General features: G+C 38.4%; 1 protein-coding gene across 2 annotated transcripts in view; it reads left to right on the forward strand.

The window, feature by feature from the left end:
- The window catches only part of NEBL (nebulette), a 248,962-nt gene that overhangs the window by 103,401 nt on the left and 122,778 nt on the right, over positions 1 to 22,783 (forward strand). For both annotated transcript variants that reach the window (XM_058830976.1, XM_058830975.1), the window contains exon 4: positions 7,324 to 7,431. In XM_058830976.1, the coding sequence (XP_058686959.1) occupies positions 7,324 to 7,431 (108 nt within the window). The remainder of the gene's footprint in view (positions 1 to 7,323; positions 7,432 to 22,783) is intronic.

The raw sequence follows: 22,783 nt of genomic DNA on the forward strand, positions 1-22,783 counted from the left end.
GGCCAGATGCCTCTGAGCTCTGCTAGTACTGTGAGCCAGCTCTGTGCTGCATGACCGTGGTTTGCACGGCGCTGAGCCTGAGCTAACACATCCTGCCTCTCAGCAGGACTTGCTAGCTTAGTCTTGGTGCCTTAGACAACCAGCAGCTACACATTTTCTGTCTGCTGTGGAGTGTAGGCATATAGCAGCTCACATACTCATGATTTACTGCATACTTCCTTTAGAGTACACAGCTCATGAGTTTATAGCTGTCCTGGTGGTTGCCTGGCCATTCTCTTTCCCAATGATGAAAACAGCAAGACAGGGGCTATATGTTTAGTTCAGACCCTGGAGATAAAAGCAATATTCCAGGATTTAACAAATCTATACATGAGACATTGAAATGTGTTTCCTTCCCACCCCCCTGCTATGTTGGATAATTATCATTCTGTTTGGAGGAGTTTGCTGTCAGTGGTTTCATTTTGAGAGTATTATTAAAATTTGTGGTAATTTATCAGACTACATTTGGATTGTATATATATGTGTGTGTGTGTGTGTGTGTGTGTGTGTGTATACACACACACACACATAAATATATATATGTATGTATGTATGTATATATACAGATTTTCTGCCTGGAGATGAGACGTGATAAAGTCAGGTATCTTTCCGTTGTGGTAGAGTAAGAAATCCTTCACCTCCCCAGACTTCTGTTCCTTGGAGATAAAGTAGTTCAAACACATCATCTACCAAGTGATAGGGAGTGGACGGAAGATCTGAGGCTCTGTCATGCAGGTTGCAACCTCGTATCTCCTCAGCTCCAGTTCTGCAAAGAATTTGTTTACTGCTTCTAAAATGTGGATGTAAAGTTTGTTGCACAAGTTAAAGGGATGATAATCACTGGTGGACATGCGGGAAAATCAGCTTGTTTTGAGCCTGGCCCATTCTTTGTGTCATCTTCTCTGTGTGTGCAGCCTTTGGAAAACATTAGTATTACATTTCAATAGAGAAGGGTAGAATCTCACTGGCTTCCACTTTGCCCCATAGCAAAACAAGGTGCAAGGCACTTTAGAGCATACTTAGTAGTATAAAAATAATTTCTTGGACAGAAGCACCTATGTAGTTTTAGGGGAAGTGATTTTTGATGGAGTGGAGCCTAGTCTACTTGCTTGGATGTAAGCCTGTTGAAACAGCATCAGATTGCACTCTCTTCTGTCATCATTTTACTTGGATCTCAGCTACTGTTCACATGCTGTTGTCATATATCCAAATGGAGGACTCTCATCTTTTTCTCATTCTGAAATTTTTGATCTCTCACTGCCTCCAATTTCCTGTCCCTGCACATCCTGGGGTATGGAACGCTTTTGCCCATGCATTTTCTCTGAGCCACTTGCATCATCCTCAGTATAAAGGGACCACATTGTAGAGACATTCTCTCCAGAGCTACTATTTATATATTTTAATTTGCCCCCATCCAACATTTTTACTGTTCTGACGTGGATTCCAAGATTTTTGTTATTTAGCAGTAGTTCCCTGCTAAAACTGCTGAGATCTTCAGGAAATTACTTTGCAGAGATTTGCAGATGGTTGGAGACTCGCTGAGGCTGTACTTCACAGGGTGGCACAGACTTGCCCAATGTTTGAATGAGGTATGTAGAAAGACAGAACATTTAATGATAGAGATGGCACTTGAAATTTTTAATCCATATAACTGCAAAGGCTTTTTATTGTGTTGAAGTATTGATGCTTTCAGTTTCACATTTTCTTTGAATGAGCAACTTCCTTCTCTCAGAAAGTTTCAACTATTATTATGAATGCTTCAGTTATGAATTGTGAAAATGGCTTTTTTTCTCTTTAATAAAAAGGAAAAAAAATCTAAAATATGACTTTGTGCATTCTAAAGACCATTTGAAAAAATTGCAAACTTCAGTCTTCTGGAATTTTTATTTTTCTTTTGTGGTGAATTCTGTAACCCTGCAGTCCCCTGTTACAGCAAAACTCGTTCATCTGTGGCCTTTCAGGAGTCCATGGCTCCTTGAATTCCCTCAGGAATGCCCAACCTAGAGCTTCCAGTTAATACAAAAATTTTCAGAACAAATTTTTTGGTCTACTCTATATGCCATTCTCAATTCCTGTTTAGATTCCTGTTTAGATTCCTGTTTAGATTCCTGTTCAGTTCTAATTGAGTGACAGTGGGGAGACCATGTTTCACTGCCATTAGGAGAAGAAATGCTTCAGCTCATTGGGTACCATTGTTGGGTACAGTGGGACTTAAATGGGACTTAAATGTGCCTCTAGTATGAGCAGAAAATTAATGAGATGTAGAGCTGTGGGCAGTATTAGAAGATGAACGACACCACAAAAAATGAAACCTGGCTTTTTCAGATAGGACAGTCTGGGATCCTCCCTAAGAAGGATTAGTCAACTAAAAAAAAGTCTTAAAGAATTTTGTCTAGAATTGTTCTTTACATTTGATTTACCTGTAAGCATTTTTTTAGTCATATTCATAAAAACCTAATTTACTGAGTAAATTTTGTCTCTGTCTTGCCATTAATTTTGTAAGAAGTAAGATAAATTGAGGCAAAATCACCAGTCTATGTGGTTTATGGAAGAAGCAGAGCCAAACAATGGCATCTTTGCCAAGATGTGCCTCTAGGACCTGTACTGTGGCAGAGGATTTCTTGCCAGTCTGTAAAAACCAGTGTATTAGCAGATGGTGACCTTTGGGAAGTAGTTGTGTGTGCTGGGCACAGAAGGAGCAGATGGCTCTGGGCAAGCCTCAAACACAGCATACCGAAACAAATTCATAAATATTCAGGGTGTGGTAAAGACTATAGGTTTATGAAGGTTCCTCTCAGGGCAAATGTGGGTGTGAGGGGTCCCATCCTCTCATTCTACCTGCTTAGTCCTTCCTTGCTGGATGTGAGACATGATGATGCCACAATCTGTGGAGCTATGCAGTGTATCAGATCAGGAAGGAGACTGAATTTCACAACTGCCCAGTCTGTGTGGGAAAGTGAAGAAGGGATTGTACAGGAAACTAGCTTTAATATTGCCATAGCTCTTGGGGAATTAATATTTACTCTGTAGTGGCTGAGTATCTTTTTGAGGTGGAGATGGAATTAATAGTGTTTCTGAGGTCAGCATTTTTCACAGCTCTCTAGTGGTGAGAAGAGCATGATAATCCACCATGTTGAATTCTTTCTCTGATATTTTTTCTTTGGTGTTTTTGCACTCTTATGGTGTTTGTTCAACTGATATGTGCTTTTGGTATTGTGAATAAGGCTGAACTATGGGTAGGTGCCAAAATCCCCAAGAGTACAATCAATCTTTTATGCTCCATTTATATTTTCAGAGTATTTTTCCCAGGAAAAAATTAATCTTGTTATCCTAATAGGTGGCTTTTCTGTCAAGTGCCAAGTGTACCTGCAAAAAAATATGAGCAGCATTTTCTCCAGCATAATATTTTATGCAGAGTGTAAGATGGACTCCCTGTCCTTCAGAGTAAGATGGACGCTCTGGTCATGCTTCATGTCCCACCTCATGCTGATTTCATGAGTGGATTTACACATTCCTCTCTTTGGGTCTCTCAAAGATCTCTTGCTAATGTCACAAATCTTAGAAGTTTGATTTGTGGAAGATCTGTTGGATCACTTAGTCCTTTCACCATGGGTCTGTGCAGTATTACTTCTCATGAAGTATTTTCACTTAAAACTTTTTAATTTATAGTGATTTATTACAGTTTAATTTCTGATGTTTATGCCACACATTGTCTTTCAGAAGATCAATTTTTCAGAGCAGACACCACTGAGGGTGCTCTGCATCTGTGAAACTGTATTTTGGATCCATTGAGAAACATTATGATCCACTGGCTGGGATTTTGGTTAGGAGTTACTAAAAATCATCTTTGTAGGAAATGACTGCATTTATGATACAGCCATTAGGGATTACACACTTCCATTTCAAAACTAAATTTTGAGGGTTTCAGTCTGTGATGGTTTGACCTTGGCTGGCTGCCAGGTGCCCACCAAGCTGCTCTCTCACTCTCTCTCCTAAGTGGGACAGAAGGAGAAAATACAAAAAAAACCCCAACCCCTTATGAGTCAAGGTTTTTGGGATAAATGCAGAGACTGCCTGCAGAAACAAAGCAAAATAAAGACTCTACTTGGCATCAGCAGGCAATGTCCAGCCACTTCTTGGAAGCAGGGCTTTGGTACACAGTGGTTGCTTCAGAGGGCTGCCTTAGTCACTCGTGTCCCCTCTCCCCTTTTCCTTTTGTTGAGCATGGTTATTTAAGATGTGGAGTATCCCTTTGGTCAGTTTGGGTCTGTCCTGGCTGTGTCACCTCCTGATCCCTCACTCACCCCCAGCCTACAGAGGTGATGTTGGATGATGCTGTGCAAGCACAGCTCAGCAATAGCCAAAACAGCGGTGTGTTATCAGCACTTTTCTGGGTACAAATACAAAGCACGGCACTATAATGGCTGTTATGAAGAAAGTTAACTCCATCCCAGACAGCCCTGGGTGTACAGTTAAATAATTTGTTCTAGTGATGTTTACAGCTCTTATACAGAATATTCTTTTCAGTTCTAAATGACTGATGACTTCTTTATTATTTAACATTTTCTGGAAACTGAGGTATTTTTTTTTTTAGAACGTACACTAACTAGAGTTTTAGTGGGCCACATTTCACAGAGCTTTGTTCTTCATGAAACATTACATTACTTTGTGATTTTTATAACTCAAACCTACATTTTGAAGTTAGGTAGCAAAATCCAATAATGCATATATTAACTCTGCTAATGTTTTAAATAATTTACTTTTTTAATGGTTTCAAAGTAGCTGCTCTGGGAACTGCAGTTAACCTTATTCCTGCAAAGTGATTTATTAATAGACAGTAGGAGCCCTTTTTATCTGACTGAGGGATTAAAAATATTAAGTTAAAACTATCTAGTTCCCTCCCTCTCCTCTTCTGTTCCTTTGTAAGATGAATAAGGGTCATTTGAAGTTAATGGCTAGTACATTTGGAACTAATAACAGGAAATGCTCTTTCTAACAATAGGTAATCTCTTTTAGGCAGGGCTGAACTCATTTCTAAGATGCCTTCATTTGTTCATAATTCTGGTAAACTTCAAGCAGTAAGGATGAACATTTCCATGTCCACTGCCTGCTTCAGGACAAATTTGAAATTTTTGTGCAAAATACTCAGCAGTTTACAAAGCTGAGACTATTCCCTTACTTGGAATTATTGACAGGTTATTTGTTTTGAGCAGTTGCGTTCAACTGAGTTGTTGAACAGCTCAGTTGTCTTAGCACTTAGGGCTAAGGAGTTGAAGCTTGCTGAGATGAAAGAGGCTTTTATGCTAGTCATGTGTCCTTGGCCACGGAAGTCTGTCCAATGTGGATAAAGTTTTGTATGACTTCAAATATAGAAAGTTCAGAGATACTCCTAAGACCTCTTTCTTGGCACCAGAAAGACCTGGAGTAGCATGTCCACCCAGTATGTTTAAGGAAGCCTGAGAGTCAGACAGTGTGAAAATGGAGAGCCATTTGATAGAAGGGAGATAATAGGCAATGAATATTGGAGTGCCTTGGGTAAAGGGATTTAGCAAGAAGCTGTGAAGAGATGGACTAGACTAGTTTAGAAACTCAGTATGAGACAAAGTGATACCTGAAATATGGTGATCAAATGGAAGTTGTAGAGCGCTTGAACCTGGGGGGGATGAACAGAAAGGCATGGGCCAATCAACCCGTGGTTTGCTCAAAAGCCCGAGTGGAAGGGTCTGTTCCATTTGTCTTAGGGTGGCATGAAAATATTATACTTTTGTTAAATCTACAGCCAGCTCCAAATCTGGAGCACAGGAAAAATGGTAGTTTGTTAATGTGGTCATTTACTGCCGTGTCTCGAGGAATTGTTTGATGGGCTTATATGTGAACTATATTAAAAAAAAAGCAAAAGTTATTAGCATACTGATTGAGGTTTAGGATGGGGAGGACAAACTATATTCTATAGCCTTGTCAAACTCAACTTCTTGATTTAGAGGTATTTCTTTTCTGTGAATCACCATCGTAACATTAAGTGCTTGCTTGTGAAATAAGCCTAAGCCAGCCTTGAATTTGGTGCATGCACTGGGTGTTTTCTGGTTATCAGCTGTATGAAGGAGAATCCTGCTTTGTCTGTGCTGCTGCTCTCCCAGGTGTTGCAGAATCTGGATGCGTGTAGTGAGTAAAGCAGGGGGTATAGGAAGTAAAAGGAAGTTGTTATGGGTGAGGTAGCTGAATCCATCCGTGGAGAAATGGCTCCCGACTCTGTCATTGATGCAGAGTTTTGTATGTTGCTCAACAGTGGTTTAAGATTTTGAAGATTTCATCTTGTTTCTTTATGTTGAAATTGGGTACCCCAAGACTGATTTGCAGAAGTACTGGGTATTTGTAGGGGTGACCCAAGCCTATAATTTGAACATATTCAGCTGTTAGGAATTGGAGAGTGAACACCCTGAGACCCCTGTATGTTTTTGGAAATTACGTTTATTTTACCTCAGTTTGCAGGCTGTCCTAGTAGTATGAATATTGCCATTCCCACTTTCCAGGGTGCATTATGCAGATTGATTAATGGCTGTGATGAGAGCTATATAAAAGCTTCTGAGGAAACTAATATTCCTACCTCGATGGTAGGATTTGAGTAATCTGGTCTGAAAAAAGGACACAACCACATATGGAACCATCTCTGCTGTGTACACAGTAAAGCAGGGGCCTTGTCAAAGAATAATATATGAATACCCGATTAAAGACAATATCCAAATGCATATGTGCAAGAGGGACATATTAAGCTTGTACAGGCAGCCATTCCATACCTTACAAAGGTTTGACTTCATGACATTCTAAATACTCTTTTCATGCAGTATTTTTTTAATGTGTAATTTATGTTTCAGCCAGGAAAGAGACTGGTAGAATAATCATGAATAGAAGATGAAATGTGAAGTTGTGTATTAGAAGATCTCCAGAATTAGTTATAGGTACTTTTCGTTGTGTAAGAGTAGGTGCTATAGTTCTGTGGTAACTGGTTTGAAAATGATATGACCACTGAGAGTGATATTTCCACAGTTGCAGAATTCAAAGAGGTGAGCCCATGGCACCCCTGGAGGAGGCAGTTGCTTGGGCACTGGGAAATGTTGCCCAGTTGCTGCCTATCTCTGTTAGTGGATAAAGGCAGGCTTCTCCTTTAAAGGCTGAAAGCTTTTCACAAGTGCTTTATTTACACTAAAAAAAAAAATTGCTAAATTGCTAGGGGCACATTGTGGAAAATGAAAACAACCCTGTTCTTCTGTATTTTCTATTCTGTAGGTAAAATACAAAAGAGACTTTGAAGAAAGCAAAGGAAGAGGGTTCAGTATTGTGACCGATACGCCCGAGTTACAAAGACTGAAAAGGACTCAGGAACAAATCAGTAATGTATGTGACTGCAACCTAAAGTGATTGTAGATGGAGAAATAGTGTGTCTAAGAAAAGGTGTGTTTGTTGGTGTTTTTGAAGTCTGTGTGAGTGAAAAATCTGAGTTTGGTGATTGATTTGTGTATGCCAGATTTTGAAATGTGTGTAAATGTACGCCACGGACTTGTACAGCACATTGGCAACGTGTGTTCACCTCTCCAACTTTCTGCTAGTATGCTCAAAGCATTTTCTTCATTAAAATTATTTGACACTTTTTGCTCTTTTAATTGATTTGTAATCAAGTAAGAATACTTTTTATTTGGAACTTTTTATTTGCTTTTTATTTATATAAAATATCTGGATTACGTAAGTTAAAAGGTTTTGTCCCTTATTTTAGCAGGGGCTGTCAAAATTAGCATAACAAGCAAGATAGAATTTTCTAGAAGCAGATAAAATTTTGATGCTGAGTTTTAAAAGAAAAGACATGCAAGACAATGCTCTATAAGATGACAAAGAAATAGCAAATAGCAAAACCGAACGTATTTCATTAGCTTACAGGAATGGGATTTTTAAAAATGGGACTTTTCCTGAGTTATGTTTTTGCTAAGAAAGTTATTTATTTGTACTGCGCTCTCTTGTAGCATGTTTAACTCACTGCATGATGGAACATTGAGTGATACGTAGTGCAAGTTCTGATATGTATAAAATAGGTAAGAACTAGTGTGAACTAGAAAAGATGCAGAATCAATACTATTCACTTGTCTTGGCTTCCCTTTTGATCATTCTTCTGCTGCAAGAACTTGTCCCTATGGAGTATTTTGTGAAGATGTTTTTGAATCATTCTCTGTATTAAAATAACAGCAAGGTATCAGAGACACCCAGTGTAAGTATGATCAGAAGAAAATAATGGGATTTATTTATTTGAATGAAAAAAACCTTTTTTTCAGGTTGGGATATTATTGAAGAAAAAAGTCATTGAAAAATACTAGTTTTTCACAGCAATGGAGGCTTAACGTTCTTGCCAAAGCATTCACAATTTAAGATTTTGATGTCCAGAGCTGGTCTTTGAGATGAAAAATTTGGGCTCATTTCCTGGAGCCTTGGCCAGTGGAGACGACAGTTAATTTAAGTGCAACTGCTCCCGTATGTAGACAAGATGAGAACAAAAGCTCATCTCTTATGTTCATACTGGGGCTAACTGAAATTACTGGCTTGTAAGAGAGAAAAATGTATTCTTCAGAGTGGCGGAAAGCACGGCCATTAAGACTTCCATTTGGGATCTGGGAAACTTCAGCGACTCCCTGGTTTTAATCAGCTGCATTTTTTCATTCAGACCAGGAACTTAAATTAGGTCCTCTCGCGACCTACATAGCTTCCTCAAGCAAGAGTGATTCCTTTGTGTGGGGTAGCTCTGGAACGCATCAAGGAGATGAAATGAGCAATGCTCTGGTGAATACTTAATCCCTCGCACGGGTCTGCTCTTGGGGGAGAGATTGAGAGGAGTGCCCTGCAGCAGGACTGTGGTGCTCAGTTTGGGATATTGGCCTGACAAGAAATTTATTCAGACCTCCCAGGCCCAGTACCCTCAACAACAGACTACAGAATAGTATGACACAGCTCACTTCCATGCTCTTATCTCTCTCTTGTTCAAAGCACATTGGGTTTCTGTTGTGAGAAAAGGAGATGATAAAAACAAGCAAGTAATTTTGTGACATGGGAAAGAGCTTTCTTCCCATCTCTACTTTTGGGTGGATCAAGGGAGTTTCTGTCCTAGTGGAAGATCTTGTTCCATGATTTATGATACTATCTGGTTCCTGAACCAAAGATACCTGGCTTTTCAGATCCAGAAATAGCCTTTTAAAATGGGAAAAGTGATTTTATTTCATGTTTTTCCCCTTGGTCATTGCATGTATGACTACTTTTCATTTCTAACCACCCAATTCTTAACAATATAGATTTGATCTATCTAGTCTTGACAATAGATACTTGTTTTCTTTGTGTATGCAGCTGACAGAGATTCCAAGTCAGGGACCCCATTAGAAATAATTAATCTTGAAGGGTAAAATGGAATTTTAAAATGTGCATGATAAAAGAAGTTGCATTTCATTTCTGTTTACACTGAAATAATTAATTTATAGCATTATATCCTAGAAAGATAATTCTGCATAGGCCACAACTTCAATTTAATTAAAAAGCTCCTGTACTATTGAAATGCCTTGCTACACAGAGTAGTTTCTATATTTGTCAGATAAGCAGTACACATCATGGACTAAGGATCTAATTAAGGTTTCAAGACACTGAAAGGTAAGCACTTATAATAATTCTAAAATAATTTTAATTTTCATATACAGAAAAATGGAAGAATACTAATATATCTATTTAATTTTCAGTTTAGTTTTGATTTCACCTTGAAACTTCTCAAAGAGCCTATTTGAATCAAAATTGTAACTACTTCATTGAAGGGGTAAGTGAGAACAGTTAATTGTGTAGATATCCTTGATGAAAATAAATAGCAAAATAAATTTTATAGTAATAAATGTTGAGTAGCATAAATATTTTTAAAATATTGTCTTTTTTTTCTGATATGAAGTTTGGTAGCATATGGATATTAGCACAGCACTCGTGATTTTTAAAGAACCTCTTCTGCTATGAATATAAACCTCGTGAGGAAAAAAAATCGGGGGTGGGGGGGTGAGGGTGGAAGGAGAGTGGGTAGATAAAGGGGGTTGAATTTTGGTTGTTGTTTTGCCACCAGCAATCCATCCTCTGAAGATTTAGACCAAACTTGTGGTCTTTACTTTATGGCTTTTTAATTTTTATTTTTATTTTTATGTATGTTATGGCTCTTATGGAGGTATCAGGACCAGAATGCAGGTTCTTAGACAAGAATGAAATTTAATCTCATGTTTTTTTGCATTAAGAACCTAATTCTGCAGATATACAACATATATTGACATTGAATATGTGGTGTTGTGTGAATACACAAAAAAATATGTGTTGTTCACACAGAACAGAGAACTGTGTACATTTTTTCAAAGGAACTTGTAGTGTTTTTTTGTCCATTTTGAACTTTGAGAATGTTTTCAGAATGAATGCAAATATTCTGAAAATAAAAAAAAAAACCCCAACCCCACGTCTTTTTTTAGGTGATTTTGCAGTTAAAGCTAGCTGCAAACTGGTTTTGCAAAGAAAAGGTTAAGGTGCCAAAAGGAACAAAATAAATAAAGATGATGGCAAAAACTATTGGTCTATCATGACACAGGGCTAAATGAGGGAGTAGAAACTCAATCTAGTAATATTTTTGTTGGGGAAATGGAACACTTTCAGCAGTCTGCAGCAATGAGCTGCAGCTTACTGCCACTGCACTTTTATGTCTAGATATATGACTTGAAGCATGTTTTATCCTATGTGAAATAAGTTCCTTTTTCTTGAATATGTTTCTGGTAAATGTCTGCAAAGTATAAAAGAAAACAGGTGTCCATACAAATTGATGGAGTGAGAAGCTTTCAATAAGATAAAGGCCAGTGCTTGGATAGAAGAGGTTGCTGACTTGGTTGTATGGCTGGAAGGATGCATGGAAGCTTTCACAGTGCTTGTGCTCACTGCATTAAGAGCCCATGTAAAAAGCATTCCTCACTTTTGCCTTAAAGCTGTTAGGAACTTGAATCACATAAGAGCAAGAAGCGCCACACGTTTGTGCCTTTCTCTTGGAGAGACAGCACAATGAAGTAATGCAGTTCATCTATTTGCACGTGACTCATTTTCCAGTAGGTTTGGGTTGCATCTGAAGTGCAAATGGTACCTTAATGCAAAGAAGAAAAATAAGAAAACAGTTTAAATCTGCTTTAAAAAACACTTTTCCAAGGTATCCTATTTTGATGATGAACTTAGGAAGGACAGTAGAGTTAATGAAGGGAAGGTCACTCAATTATCAGTCACCCCTCTCTGAGATAAGGGAGTGGCTTCCCAAGTATCAGGAGCTGAACTCCTCACTGAAGTTAGTGAAGCTTTTATTGGATGCAGAGAGTGCATGAAGATCTTAGAGCATTCTTGAAAGTGTTGCATGTGGGTTCTAATGAGAAAATCTGTGTATTAATTTTCTTTACATGTCTTTAATGACATATGGTACATGGTGTGGGGCCTTTAATTATCAAAGGTTGCATTATCTCTCCAGTTAAATTTATGCAGCTTCAGGGGATGCAGAGGAGGACAGGAGTTACCCCATAACTTGAATCAGCTGAACAGCTGCTGTCTGGACAAAGACACGAATGATAAGGAATTGGGCACTACCTCAGATGTGATAAAAATACATCTTCAGTAGCAACTAAAGGACGACACAAACCACATTGCTACTGTAGTTGTGCACATCTGCACATCTCAAATTAGAAACTGTCCCTAACAGACACTGCTCCTTATTTGGAAGCTATTGGCAGAGTTGTTCAGTCTGTTTACTTGCTCAAACATAAAATGATCTCTTAAATTGCCAAAACAGATTGTAGAGAAAATTGGCAGGAGATGTTAACAACGTGGCCCAGAGCTCCACTTGTAGGATTCACAGCACAAAGCCTGCAGATACTTGTCTCTAAGGGCTTTTTTCCCTCCATTGAATTCAAATGAAGAAGAATAGGCAACAAGAAAAATTAACAGCAGCATCAGTTTCTGCATTTCACAAAACCAACCCTGGCACATCGATGAAGAGACTGGGTAAATGTTTTACATCACATGCAAAAAGAGCTTATGCTGTTCTAGGCAGCGCTGGGGTTTTACTGCTTCTGAAGTAATTAATACTTCATTCCTAAACCCTTGTATTCCTAAACATGATTTTTATCTTGCTGTTGTTTCATTGGGAAAATAAGCATTTATTTACGTATGACAGTTGTGTCGACTAACATGGATGGAATAGCCCTTGTTGAGGAGTGCCCTAGTGCTGTATGTCTGTGGCAGGTGTGGTCAGCCAGGTGCACCCTGGTACAGATCTCCTTCTGCTGCCCTTGGTACCTCTGACAGTTTAACACCAACTGTGACTCCAAGAGTTATTCATTACTTGGTATGCTGTAGGCTTAATTCCACAAAGCTGCTCTTCAACTCTCTGCATCTAACTCCTGTGATTAAGCATCTGTCAGTTGAGTTCAACAGCATTTTTTCCGTCTGGAAACAAGAAGGATGAATGTGTCCTTCCTATTGCTAACATGAGTGTATCTCTGCAAGAAGGTGGAGCTCCTGCTGTGCTCCTGGGCAGTGAACATAGATGCACAGAGTCACATTCAGCCTTGTTTCTGTGGATTCATCTTCTAGGCTTGTTTTGTGTAGAGACATAAAAATGGAAATGCTGAGAAGCCTCAGGTCCTTTGACTTTCTAATAGTTCTGTGTTGAAGTTTGGCTTCTGATTTTCAGAAATCATTCTGCCTTAAAATGTGAAGTCCTAATAAATGCTTTGGAAATGACTTAGCAAAATAATTACATTAATTTTCAATGACCATGAGTAGTGTTTGCAGATTTTTACATAGGTTTTATATTTTGTAAGCTTTCAGAAATTTTTTAAATGACCAAACACATCCTTAAGAAATGATTAATCTAAGGAAATGTAAGTAATTTTTAGTTAGAACTTGTGCTAAATGAGAAAATAGAAAGCTTTGAGAATTCATTTGAAACCTCAAGGTGTATCCTACTTAAAAATGAAAAATCTTTCTTTACTGATCATTTTCAAAGTATGCCAAGTTAGAGACACTGTTAAATTAGTTTCTATGTATATGAATCCTTTACCTATACTTTCAGGAAAAATTCTGAAGATATTTTATGACATGCTGCTTCATCACTCCTTTTTGCTGTGATCCCTGTGTAGGACAATAGTCACCAAGTATTCAGCTGTCCAATATTTTCTTTCATTTACTGTTTATTTACTAGATGTTTTGATACTCCACAAACCATAAAATGTTGTAAAAGCAACCTGTAACTTCTTTGTGGAGGTTTCATCAAAGCTTCTTTCTCACTTCTTTAACTGTATTCATTTACATTGTTTCCAGAGTTGTCCAAGAAATAAGGAGGTACTGGAATCCTCCAGTACTGAGGATATGAATATGTGGTCCTTATTTAAATAAATGAAGAACTAAAGCAGACATTATTCATGCTAATACAGTAAGTAGCACCTAGAGTAAACCACTATCTTCTGTGCAGTCTTCTATTAGAAGCAGAGGGAGGCACAGCATTTGCTAGGAAATTTTAAAGTTGTTTGTTGGGGAGAAAAAGATTACTGGGAATCCAGAGGAGTGTGTTCGTGATTCATCTGGGATGCCACCAACTTCTATTCCCATAACTTTTTCAGATTCTCTTTTCTGGTCTCTCTTTCTCAATGCTTATGATTTACATAACAATAATTCCCAATATGTGGGAAGTAACAGTATTTTTAGACTCCAGAATGCTGACTTGAAGGATACTTTTTGGAATGTCAGATAGTCATTACAGTAATTCTGTGTGAAACTGTCAGTACAGGTGCAACTGAATAATTTAGATGACTTAAACTGTGGTTAAATTTCTGCTGAGCAGGTGGATATTCAGTTTTCAGCAATGTATAAACTGGATTCCATAGTAAAACAGATGTCCCTAATGAGGTGAAATTCCTTACCTGCTAAAGGTCTACTTCTTGGTCCTGAGCAGGAGAAGCATTAGAGTCTATCAGTGATGTTGTTGTAAAGCTGCTGCTTTTGTAACACAGGTGGAAAGGAGCATAACTCTTCTCTAGAAACAGCAGAAGCATTTTGACTTTGAGAAGCTGGAAAAAAATACCCTGCCCAAGGCATAACTGCATTTGGAAAAATCATTAGCATTAGAAATAAGGATTTATAATTATATTAGTGGGCTGTTTATTATATGTTATACTGCCCACGATAGCATTCCATGTGCAAATTCAGGCCTTTGGGTAAGTCCACTGAAACACTATCTGCAAATCTATACTGAGGTTTTGGGAAGCTACTGATGTGTGAAAGAAGCACATGAACAAATTGTGTAAAATGGAAGTTCCTTTCTGTTGCACACGAGTCTATTTGGACTTGAATGGCATGTCACCTTGGGAGAATTTCTGCCTGGGGAAAGTTCCCTTTCAGCAGCCCCACTGTGACGATGGTAAGCAACCTCAAATGAAGCTTCTCAAATGTGAATCCTCAGAGATGCAGGGGGAAATATTTTAGGTTAAGTAGATCTCTGATAGTCAAAGCAAGCAGATGTGACGCCTACATATCTGCTTCTTAAATGATCATATTCCATCTGTCTTTATTCTATAGGGTTGCTTAAAAAAAACCCCTTTTTCCTCTCTTTTTTTAAGCGAGTATAATTTGATACTTATTATTGTGGTTTATTATGTTTTTCTAGTGTTTCAGAAGAGTATTTTGTAAGTTTACAGAGGAAATTATTATAACTATTGCCTTTTTTTTGTATTAGAGCTTTCATATGAAATCAGTTGATTGCAGAAGTATGTAGCCTCAAAGTTTCAAAAAGTTTTCCCTGAAGTTCCACAGGGAGTAGGATAGTCTTTCTGATTCTAATTTAAATAAATAAATTTGACACGATGACTGTAACCTTGCTCACTGTATTGACAAAATAAAATGAGTTGTGTGGTGGAAATAAAGCAAGCAGTCCAGAAAAATCCCCAAAGGCATGGATTTACTGCATATGTAAGTGGGTCAACTCATGCATGAGAAATGAATGCTAACTGTAAATTGGCTGCAAAACTCTAGGCTTTAAGTAGAATTGAATCAAGAGATAACCCAAATATTTTGATAGGCATGTCCTGTCATGCTCCTCTTTTGAAAACAGCAAGAATGCTCAGCGTTGCAGAGAAATAATTAAATCATGTATTTGTGTAACCTAGAACAGTGTCATTGCACTCCAGAATCAAAGACATTTCATTCATTTATGTTGCCAGCACTGGTAGATTTTTAAGTTGAACCTGTATTTGGTTAAACCTATATTTTCATTAAAGGGTTGCTTTATATGATATACGCTTCAGTATATACAATTTAATAAGACTGCTCTATTCCTTGATAAGCAAAATATTCAATCCAGCCTGGAAAAACACTTCTTGGGCTTTTCTTGGGTAAAACAATAATAAAATAGAATCATCTAGTTAGAAGATACAAAAGAAAAAGATAGAAATTTCTGTCATACTGGTTTAATTTTCTATTTGTGATAATATAATGATGCATATTGCAAGGCAAGGCTTCTATGAAAGGCAACAGTAATTAAAAAAAAACCTACTACATAACGTTCAAATATGTAACATAACATTTCATGGACTTCATTTTTAATCCACACTAATTGCCAGCTTGTCGACAGATGAATGTGTTACACATACATATTGACCTAAAGGTTTACTTCTGTACTTATTTATAACTCTGAAAATCCTGACTGAAGGCTAAAACAGCTATGTAAATGTGAGGAATAAATTGTCAGGTACGCTATTTCCACATTTTGCTGTGATATTGACTGTATTGCATATGCCTCTTTGGGCTGTATTTTATGTAATGAAAAATCTCAATTTTTCACTTTAATGAAGACAACTATGCAGTATTTTGTGGTAACTGCTGTAAGCACCTGTAAGCACCTGTCTGTTGTCTCACTAAAGGACATGAGTTTTTCTTTAAACACTAGTGACTTCAAGACTTAATCTATTTGGAAGGTTTCTTATATTTAAATTTATAACCCTTTTTTTTTTCTGTTGTGATACTAAGCAACTAAATTATGACAAAACCCAACAACTTATTTTTCCGGTATCCTTGAATATATTTTAGTGGTATCTAAATCACTAATTATTTTTAATGAGAATGTATTTTTGAAGTCAGCCTTTTTTACATATAGAAAAAAGAGAATGAAAATAAAGCCTCTTCATGGAAGCTCAACTTGGGAGCTAATTAAAATGAGGCTTTTAAAATGGGAAAAAATTAATTAGCCAAAAAGTTGAGAAGTAGAAGTTAGCACCTCCAGAGATCTTTGGGTAGTTAAATGCTTGCAAGGAAAATATAATTTCTAATTTCCTTGTTTTACTTCATTGTCCATTTCCTGTTTATCATTTTACCCTTTAGTTCCATCTTACCTGCTACTTTTGTGCTGTGCATTAGTTGTTGGGGCACCATCTTAGGCATTAAACCTCCTGCTGAAGAACAAGATACTCTGCTTCTTCTAATATCATCTTTAATCTTGATCCCTGGAGATTTGAAAGTCTCACCCCTGTGATGCTCCCAGGCTTCATTGACCTTGAGAACAGGAGTATCTGGTCCTCTGTGGCACTCAGGTTTTGTTTTTTTTTTTTTTTGCATATTAATACCTATGTCTGTGATTTTGTGATTTCCTTAGTCTGTCAGTAGATATATCAGTTGTGATAAAAACAACACTGTAATGAGTATAATTAACGACTGAACTTCTTAACTATCCTGAGAAAAGAAGGAACAGAAATTTACATGAGCCATTTCTGTTTGTCTAGAAAGATCTGAGAGGATAAGGAGTAAGTTAGAGTGAAGCAGTGAATTTGAGTGTCACAAGGTTGCTTTCTAATCCTTTCTGCTCTTGTAATTATTCAAATAATGATTTAGTTACAGAAATATTTGTGTACTTTTTTGGAAGGCTCTTTGTCTCACACCAACACAGTCTTGCTATTAGAAATGACATTATTTTAATGGAAAACTGAAGGATGTTCTCCCCCACCCCCCACCACATCTGCCTTGAGTTTCTTTCTCTCCTGTCTTTTCTCAGTAGGTAAATAGTGACCTGGTTCAGTCCCTGCAAAGGACAGGGCATAAAGGGGGAGATGCTGAGTATGTCACTAAGTAAGCTAGCCACAAGTAGAAAATAGAGGGGGTCTGAACGTCAGTCCCTAGTGGACTTGGGGAAGATCTAGTCTGAAGGAAGTACCATTTCAGAGGTTTTTTGAACTTCAGGTCTTTTCTGAACTTCTCTAATGACCCTGCTTTGTCTTGCATTCTTTCTTTACTGGGGAGCCGTGGTGTAAAGTGAACCCATATCCAGTTTGGCCAGTCTAGCCCTTTTCTAGCCTTAAGAGGAGAAATATACTCCAGAGCTTGTGACTTCTGTTGTCAGGGTTGACTGATTTTTATAGGGATTGACATAACAGGAGAGCTGTTCCCAGTTTCCACAGCAGTGAGTGGGTAAGTAGCTGAGGAGGATAGTGTGGTTGATGTGGGTTTTGGCACAGCAGAGGTGGTCTTTGAGGGAAGACTGGAGGATTGTTTTGTGAGGAACCTGTAGCAAGACTCAGAGTCTGTACAGGGATAAAGTCTGGGTGTCTCCAGGCTCAGTGTGCCAATACTGAGCATGTCTCCTACTCCCTCCTCTTATCATTAAGTGGGACAAAGGTACTTTGTCACCTTTGATCTTAAGTGACATTGGCTACCATTTTGTTGTAGAGCTGCAGCTGCTCTGTAGTGCTGTTCCCTCAGAAACCACTGATGGAAAACGAAGCATTCAAAAGATCTGTGGTGGTGCCTCAATCTCATCTCATGGTTTCTTGCCCTCTCAGCTGAGATAGAACAGGGAACAGAGCTCTGGTGTGGGCTGGGCTGCCCTTAGCTGCAGTGTTGTGAGAACGAGAGGAAGGGCCAGAGGTTTTATTTGGCTGTGCCAGCAAGCTGTAGACATGACCAGGGCAAGGGTAGCAGGCGTGGAATGAGGTCACTTGTTTGGCGTTGCCTTTTGTTTAGCATTCCTTTCTGCACAGTGCGTGTTTCTGGCTCAGATAATAGCTGACATGCTGTCTTGAATTGAGTTAGCAGTCAGGGTCCTTTGCAACAGAAATGAGGCAGATGAAAGGCTCAGAAAAGCTTGGTGATGATGGAAAATTAAGCAGAATTATCAGTGAAGGTAATGGCAAAAGTTACAGAAAGCTGACTTTATTGTGGGATTGGAGATTAGATGATCATCTCATATTGAAAATTAGTGGAAAAAATACTCAGAAGACACAAATGAGGGTTTAGCTTTTGGTATGGAAAAAACCCTATTACGTGGAATAGGTCTATAAAGTTACAGGTAGGATACAATTGCAGAAGTGAATGTGATTATGTACAGTTTCTTATAAGGCAGAACAAGGAGCAGGAAATATCGCAGTCAGGCATCATAATTAAAAGAAAAGCAAATATGTGGCATATAATAAAAACGTAACACTCATTAATAAAGGAGCCAGGAAAGACTAGAAATACAAAATACATTAAAAGAAAGATTAGATAAGCTTATGAAAGTTAAATTAATCAGGAAAAAAGCAGGACTGTTGTTATCCAAATCTAGTGACAGGATTGGTAGCGTTCTGGTATGCTGCTAGCAGGAAACTGAAATGATCTTAGTAAGGGGAGGCTGTTCCACAGGTACCCACCCACCTTGGCATGCATTACTGAGCAGTGACAGAACCGTGATGGTGTCATCAGTGAAACTAATTAGTCCATCAGTGAGCTTGGGACCTTGTGCTATTTCTAGTCACAGCTGTGGCTCTGTCCTACCAAGCTGTGACCCACCCACTGTGTCCTTGGTTAACCATAACTGGCTTGAATGTACAGAGTTAAAAAGGATTAATAATTATGCACCTGACCCTAGACCCCCTCTGAGATTGGTGGGCATCATTCATGACATCTGATTGTCTCCACAGGCTTTCTCTTACAAACCAGAGGACATTTCTGAGCCTTGAATGGCGAATTTTTGAAGAGGTGGCTGAGATGCAAAGGTAACTAAGATATGATGGGTATTCCTTACATGCATGCAAGTGTTTTTGCAAGGCATGGCAGTTGACAGACAAGGTATTAGTCATGAGTAAGATGGCTTTAACCCCACTAGCATTTTAATGGTTTTCAAGTGAATCTCTTTATCGTGTTACCACACTTACCTTGGCAACGCAGGGCCCTCTTGAAGCATACAAAGTGGATTCATAAACTGAATGGTGTGCTCCAACCACCAAAGTGTATCCAGTCCATTGGATCAGAGTAGAGCTAGGCCACAGCTTCCCCCTCCTGTGAAATATGGATTTTACACCCTTAGAACCATTTCATCCTAGGGATCTGCTTCTGTTACACTGCAGAACTTTCTAATGGAAACATTGCTTATGTTATCAGGCTTAGAAATGAGACATCACTTCACAGTTGTGTTCCCTTGAAACCTGAGTATGATGCAAACTGCAACTCCAAGCTTTGAAATTCAGAAGGAGGAAGGCTGGAAATAGTGGGTGCTGAAAATCAGATTGTTGCATGACCTCTGTTTGCCCTGTCAAGGGGTCACTGAGACTTGTCTGGTGCATGCACTAAACTTGTAATTTATGTTTGTGGAGGATGTCAAGAGGAAGATTCATGCCTGGATGTGCAGGTGCTCCATTAGGACTTAGAAAGACATGGATTGATTAGGTGGTTATTGCCATCTGCAAAATTAGCCTGGTCAGAGACCCCTGACAGGGAAGCTTGGTGCATAACCAGTGAGCCAGGCTGCAATTGATAAAGCCTCAAAATGTTGGCAGTAGATAACTGAGATTGTGAGAACTATCACATCTGGTATGCTGGCTCTGAAGTTTTGGGGATGCCATACTGCATCTGTCTGATGTTGGAACTGAATTTTGCCATGATTTTTTGTGTCTGGATCTGCAGAGGATAAGCACACAGTCCTCTGTGTGTGTGAGATACAAGAAGGAGAGGGGGGGTAGCCAGAAATTTAGCTGGTTTCTTTTGCTTTTGGGACAGTGTATAAATATATGCCAGATGTATAAATGAGAGTTGGGAATTGAGTATATGCCACATGTATAAGAGTTAGAGACTTATTATGAGACTTAGGAGTTGTCTGGTAGCCTGTGGAACTTGGGGAATCCTAGGAAATCTGCTCCATGTGAGCAATTTGTTTGTATTTTGCAACATGACCTTTTCTGACACAACTCTAAATAAAATGTGAGGGTTGAAAGCTGAGGCCCACAGTCCTTCTCTGTTAAACTAATAAAGCTGGCTGTTAGAAGGTATCCTGCAGATCTGGCTCTCCTTCGCCTGTGTATCCTGCTCAGTGTTTGGTTTCTATTCTCAGGTATGTACTGCACAGAAACGGGGCCATTTTCTCAGGCTGTTTCTTACTGTTGTTTTTCAAGAAGTGGCTGGCCAGAGGAGAGGGGTTTCGGGAGGTATTTACAATTAAATGAGCACTTTAACTCACTGTACTTAAGAACATTGCATTGTAAGGGCCACTGAGGCAGGTCCTTAGCTGTCATCAGTATTTGCTCATGGAATTCTTGTCATGCATGTTTTGAGCTTGATCTGGAAAGCCTTCAGATTTTTTGCCTTAAGTGTCTATCCAGGTGTTAGCTGAGGTGTTTCTTGTTTGTCAGAGAAGTTCTCTAAGACATGATTGAATATATGGATCAACCATCACTGATTTGTATGAGGACAGGGCAATACATCTTACTACAACTGGATTTGGGAAGTCTGCTCTTTATCCCTGATCTTTCTGGTGGCGTTCTTTGTTGCCTGTGTCCAGCTACTTCAGTTCTGCTTCCTTTCCTATAAAATGGGAATAATTGTGCTGAGGGCCTTTGGAAAACTCTTTGAAATTACAAAGAAAATGGTAGAACAGCTGAATGGTGTGGCTGCTGGTTGTTGTTACTTGTGTGTGTCCATTTCCTAAGTGGTAACTTGGGAACACAAGAAACAGTACAGGAGGGAGTGTCTTGAGTCATAAGCTCTAGTCTTCTCTTTGGGATAGGCATATCATACAAAATTTTCAAAACCCATGTCAAACTCTGTATTAATCTAATTACAGCTTTAGCCTACTCTTCTTGAAGACAATTCCTTAATTTCACCTGCTGCAGGTAAAAAGCCTCATCCGATTTTCACAAAATAGATCTTTATGGCAGGGCGACCATTGTCTTTTTGTTTGCATGGCACTTCTGCCTCTGTTGTGTTGAGAGAGGTGTCATTCTCAGACTTCTGTTATGTGAAGCTGAACAAGTACGTACTTTTCATGTGCCTTTGCAAAATTCTCACTATTCCACAAAGTCTTGACTCTGTCTGTTCTGATGGGAACTCACTTTTTTTTCAGTACAGAGGCTGAGAACATTTATCATGTAAGTGAGATTTTAAAAATATCTTTCCTGATTAATTTCAGGATTGTATTTGATTTTCTTCATGGCTGTTTTGGAGGCCTGCAATTACTGTGTGATGAATTTGGATATGCACGTACATCTCTTTCGAACTATCAAACCTATAACTTGCAGCAGAAATTCTCTGAAGAGTATATTTTTGCATTAAGTAATACTAAATTCCCTCTTATTGCTCCAGACCTCAAACCTGATTAGTTTTACATCGAGAACCTTTTTTACAGCCATACCTCATTAATAAAATTACTTCATAAGATTAATCATGGTCAGACCCTTAAGGTATTTCTTCTTGGTGTCTTTCAGCATCATTCTGCTGTCAGCACAACTTGTTAAATTATTTGTGCAATGAGCTGATCTACCTTTCTGAATTTGCAATTCTTGGATCAGTCAATATATTTTCTAACTTATTACATAAACCTTATTTTTTTGTACTACTTCTCTGTGGCTGCCATGCCCAATTTGGTAGATTAATAATAGTCCATATAGTGATATTTATGATTTCAGAGTGCTTAGTTATTCTCATGTTTTTTCAGTTTGGGAGCATAGAAACCCGCATAATAATGACATGTTGGAAATTTTTGTGAATATAGAAAATACCTGTGGGAAACTTTTATCACAAGGACTTGCAGTATGTCGTTTGGCAAAAGATTACTAAAAAAGGTTTTTGAGGAAAAAGGATCATATGGTGACATATATGGTGATATTCTTGAGATAATCCTTGCCTGCTGGTTTCATAGAGCTGTTTGTAAAGTTCAGGTAATTGTATTACTTTTCTTGATGGGAATATATGAAACTGTGTAAAATTTAAAGATCTCGTTAAAAGTCATCTTCTTATTCACTATAGATGTGGACACAGTTCCTGGGTCTGACCTGTTGCAATAAGAGTAACCTGGACACTTTTTATTTTAAAGATGCTGAAATTTTGCAAATGCTTTTCCTGCAGTGTGGAGCCTTTCAAAGTTATTCATTACAGAAGTGAGTACAACCCTGTTTGTGTGCTCAGAGTGTGTGATAAACTTGTGTGGGGCACTTGTTTCACATGTAGGTTGCTGTCTCTCTGTGTTGCCTGTGTATCTCTGTCATTGGAAAAGTCTCACTTTGCATACTTATTTTTTGTAAGCTGAAAGAAGAGAGAGGGAAATAGAATAATTAATACAGAGTTTTACAGAGCCAAAGCAGAATTCAGATCTGAGCCCCTGTTTGAAAATCTTCAGCATGGGTAATGCATCTGTGTACGTGACATGTTATACCAATTTTAC

The sequence above is a fragment of the Poecile atricapillus genome, chromosome 2 (genome assembly GCF_030490865.1).
Source record: "Poecile atricapillus isolate bPoeAtr1 chromosome 2, bPoeAtr1.hap1, whole genome shotgun sequence".
In the NCBI taxonomy this organism is placed as follows: domain Eukaryota; kingdom Metazoa; phylum Chordata; class Aves; order Passeriformes; family Paridae; genus Poecile; species Poecile atricapillus.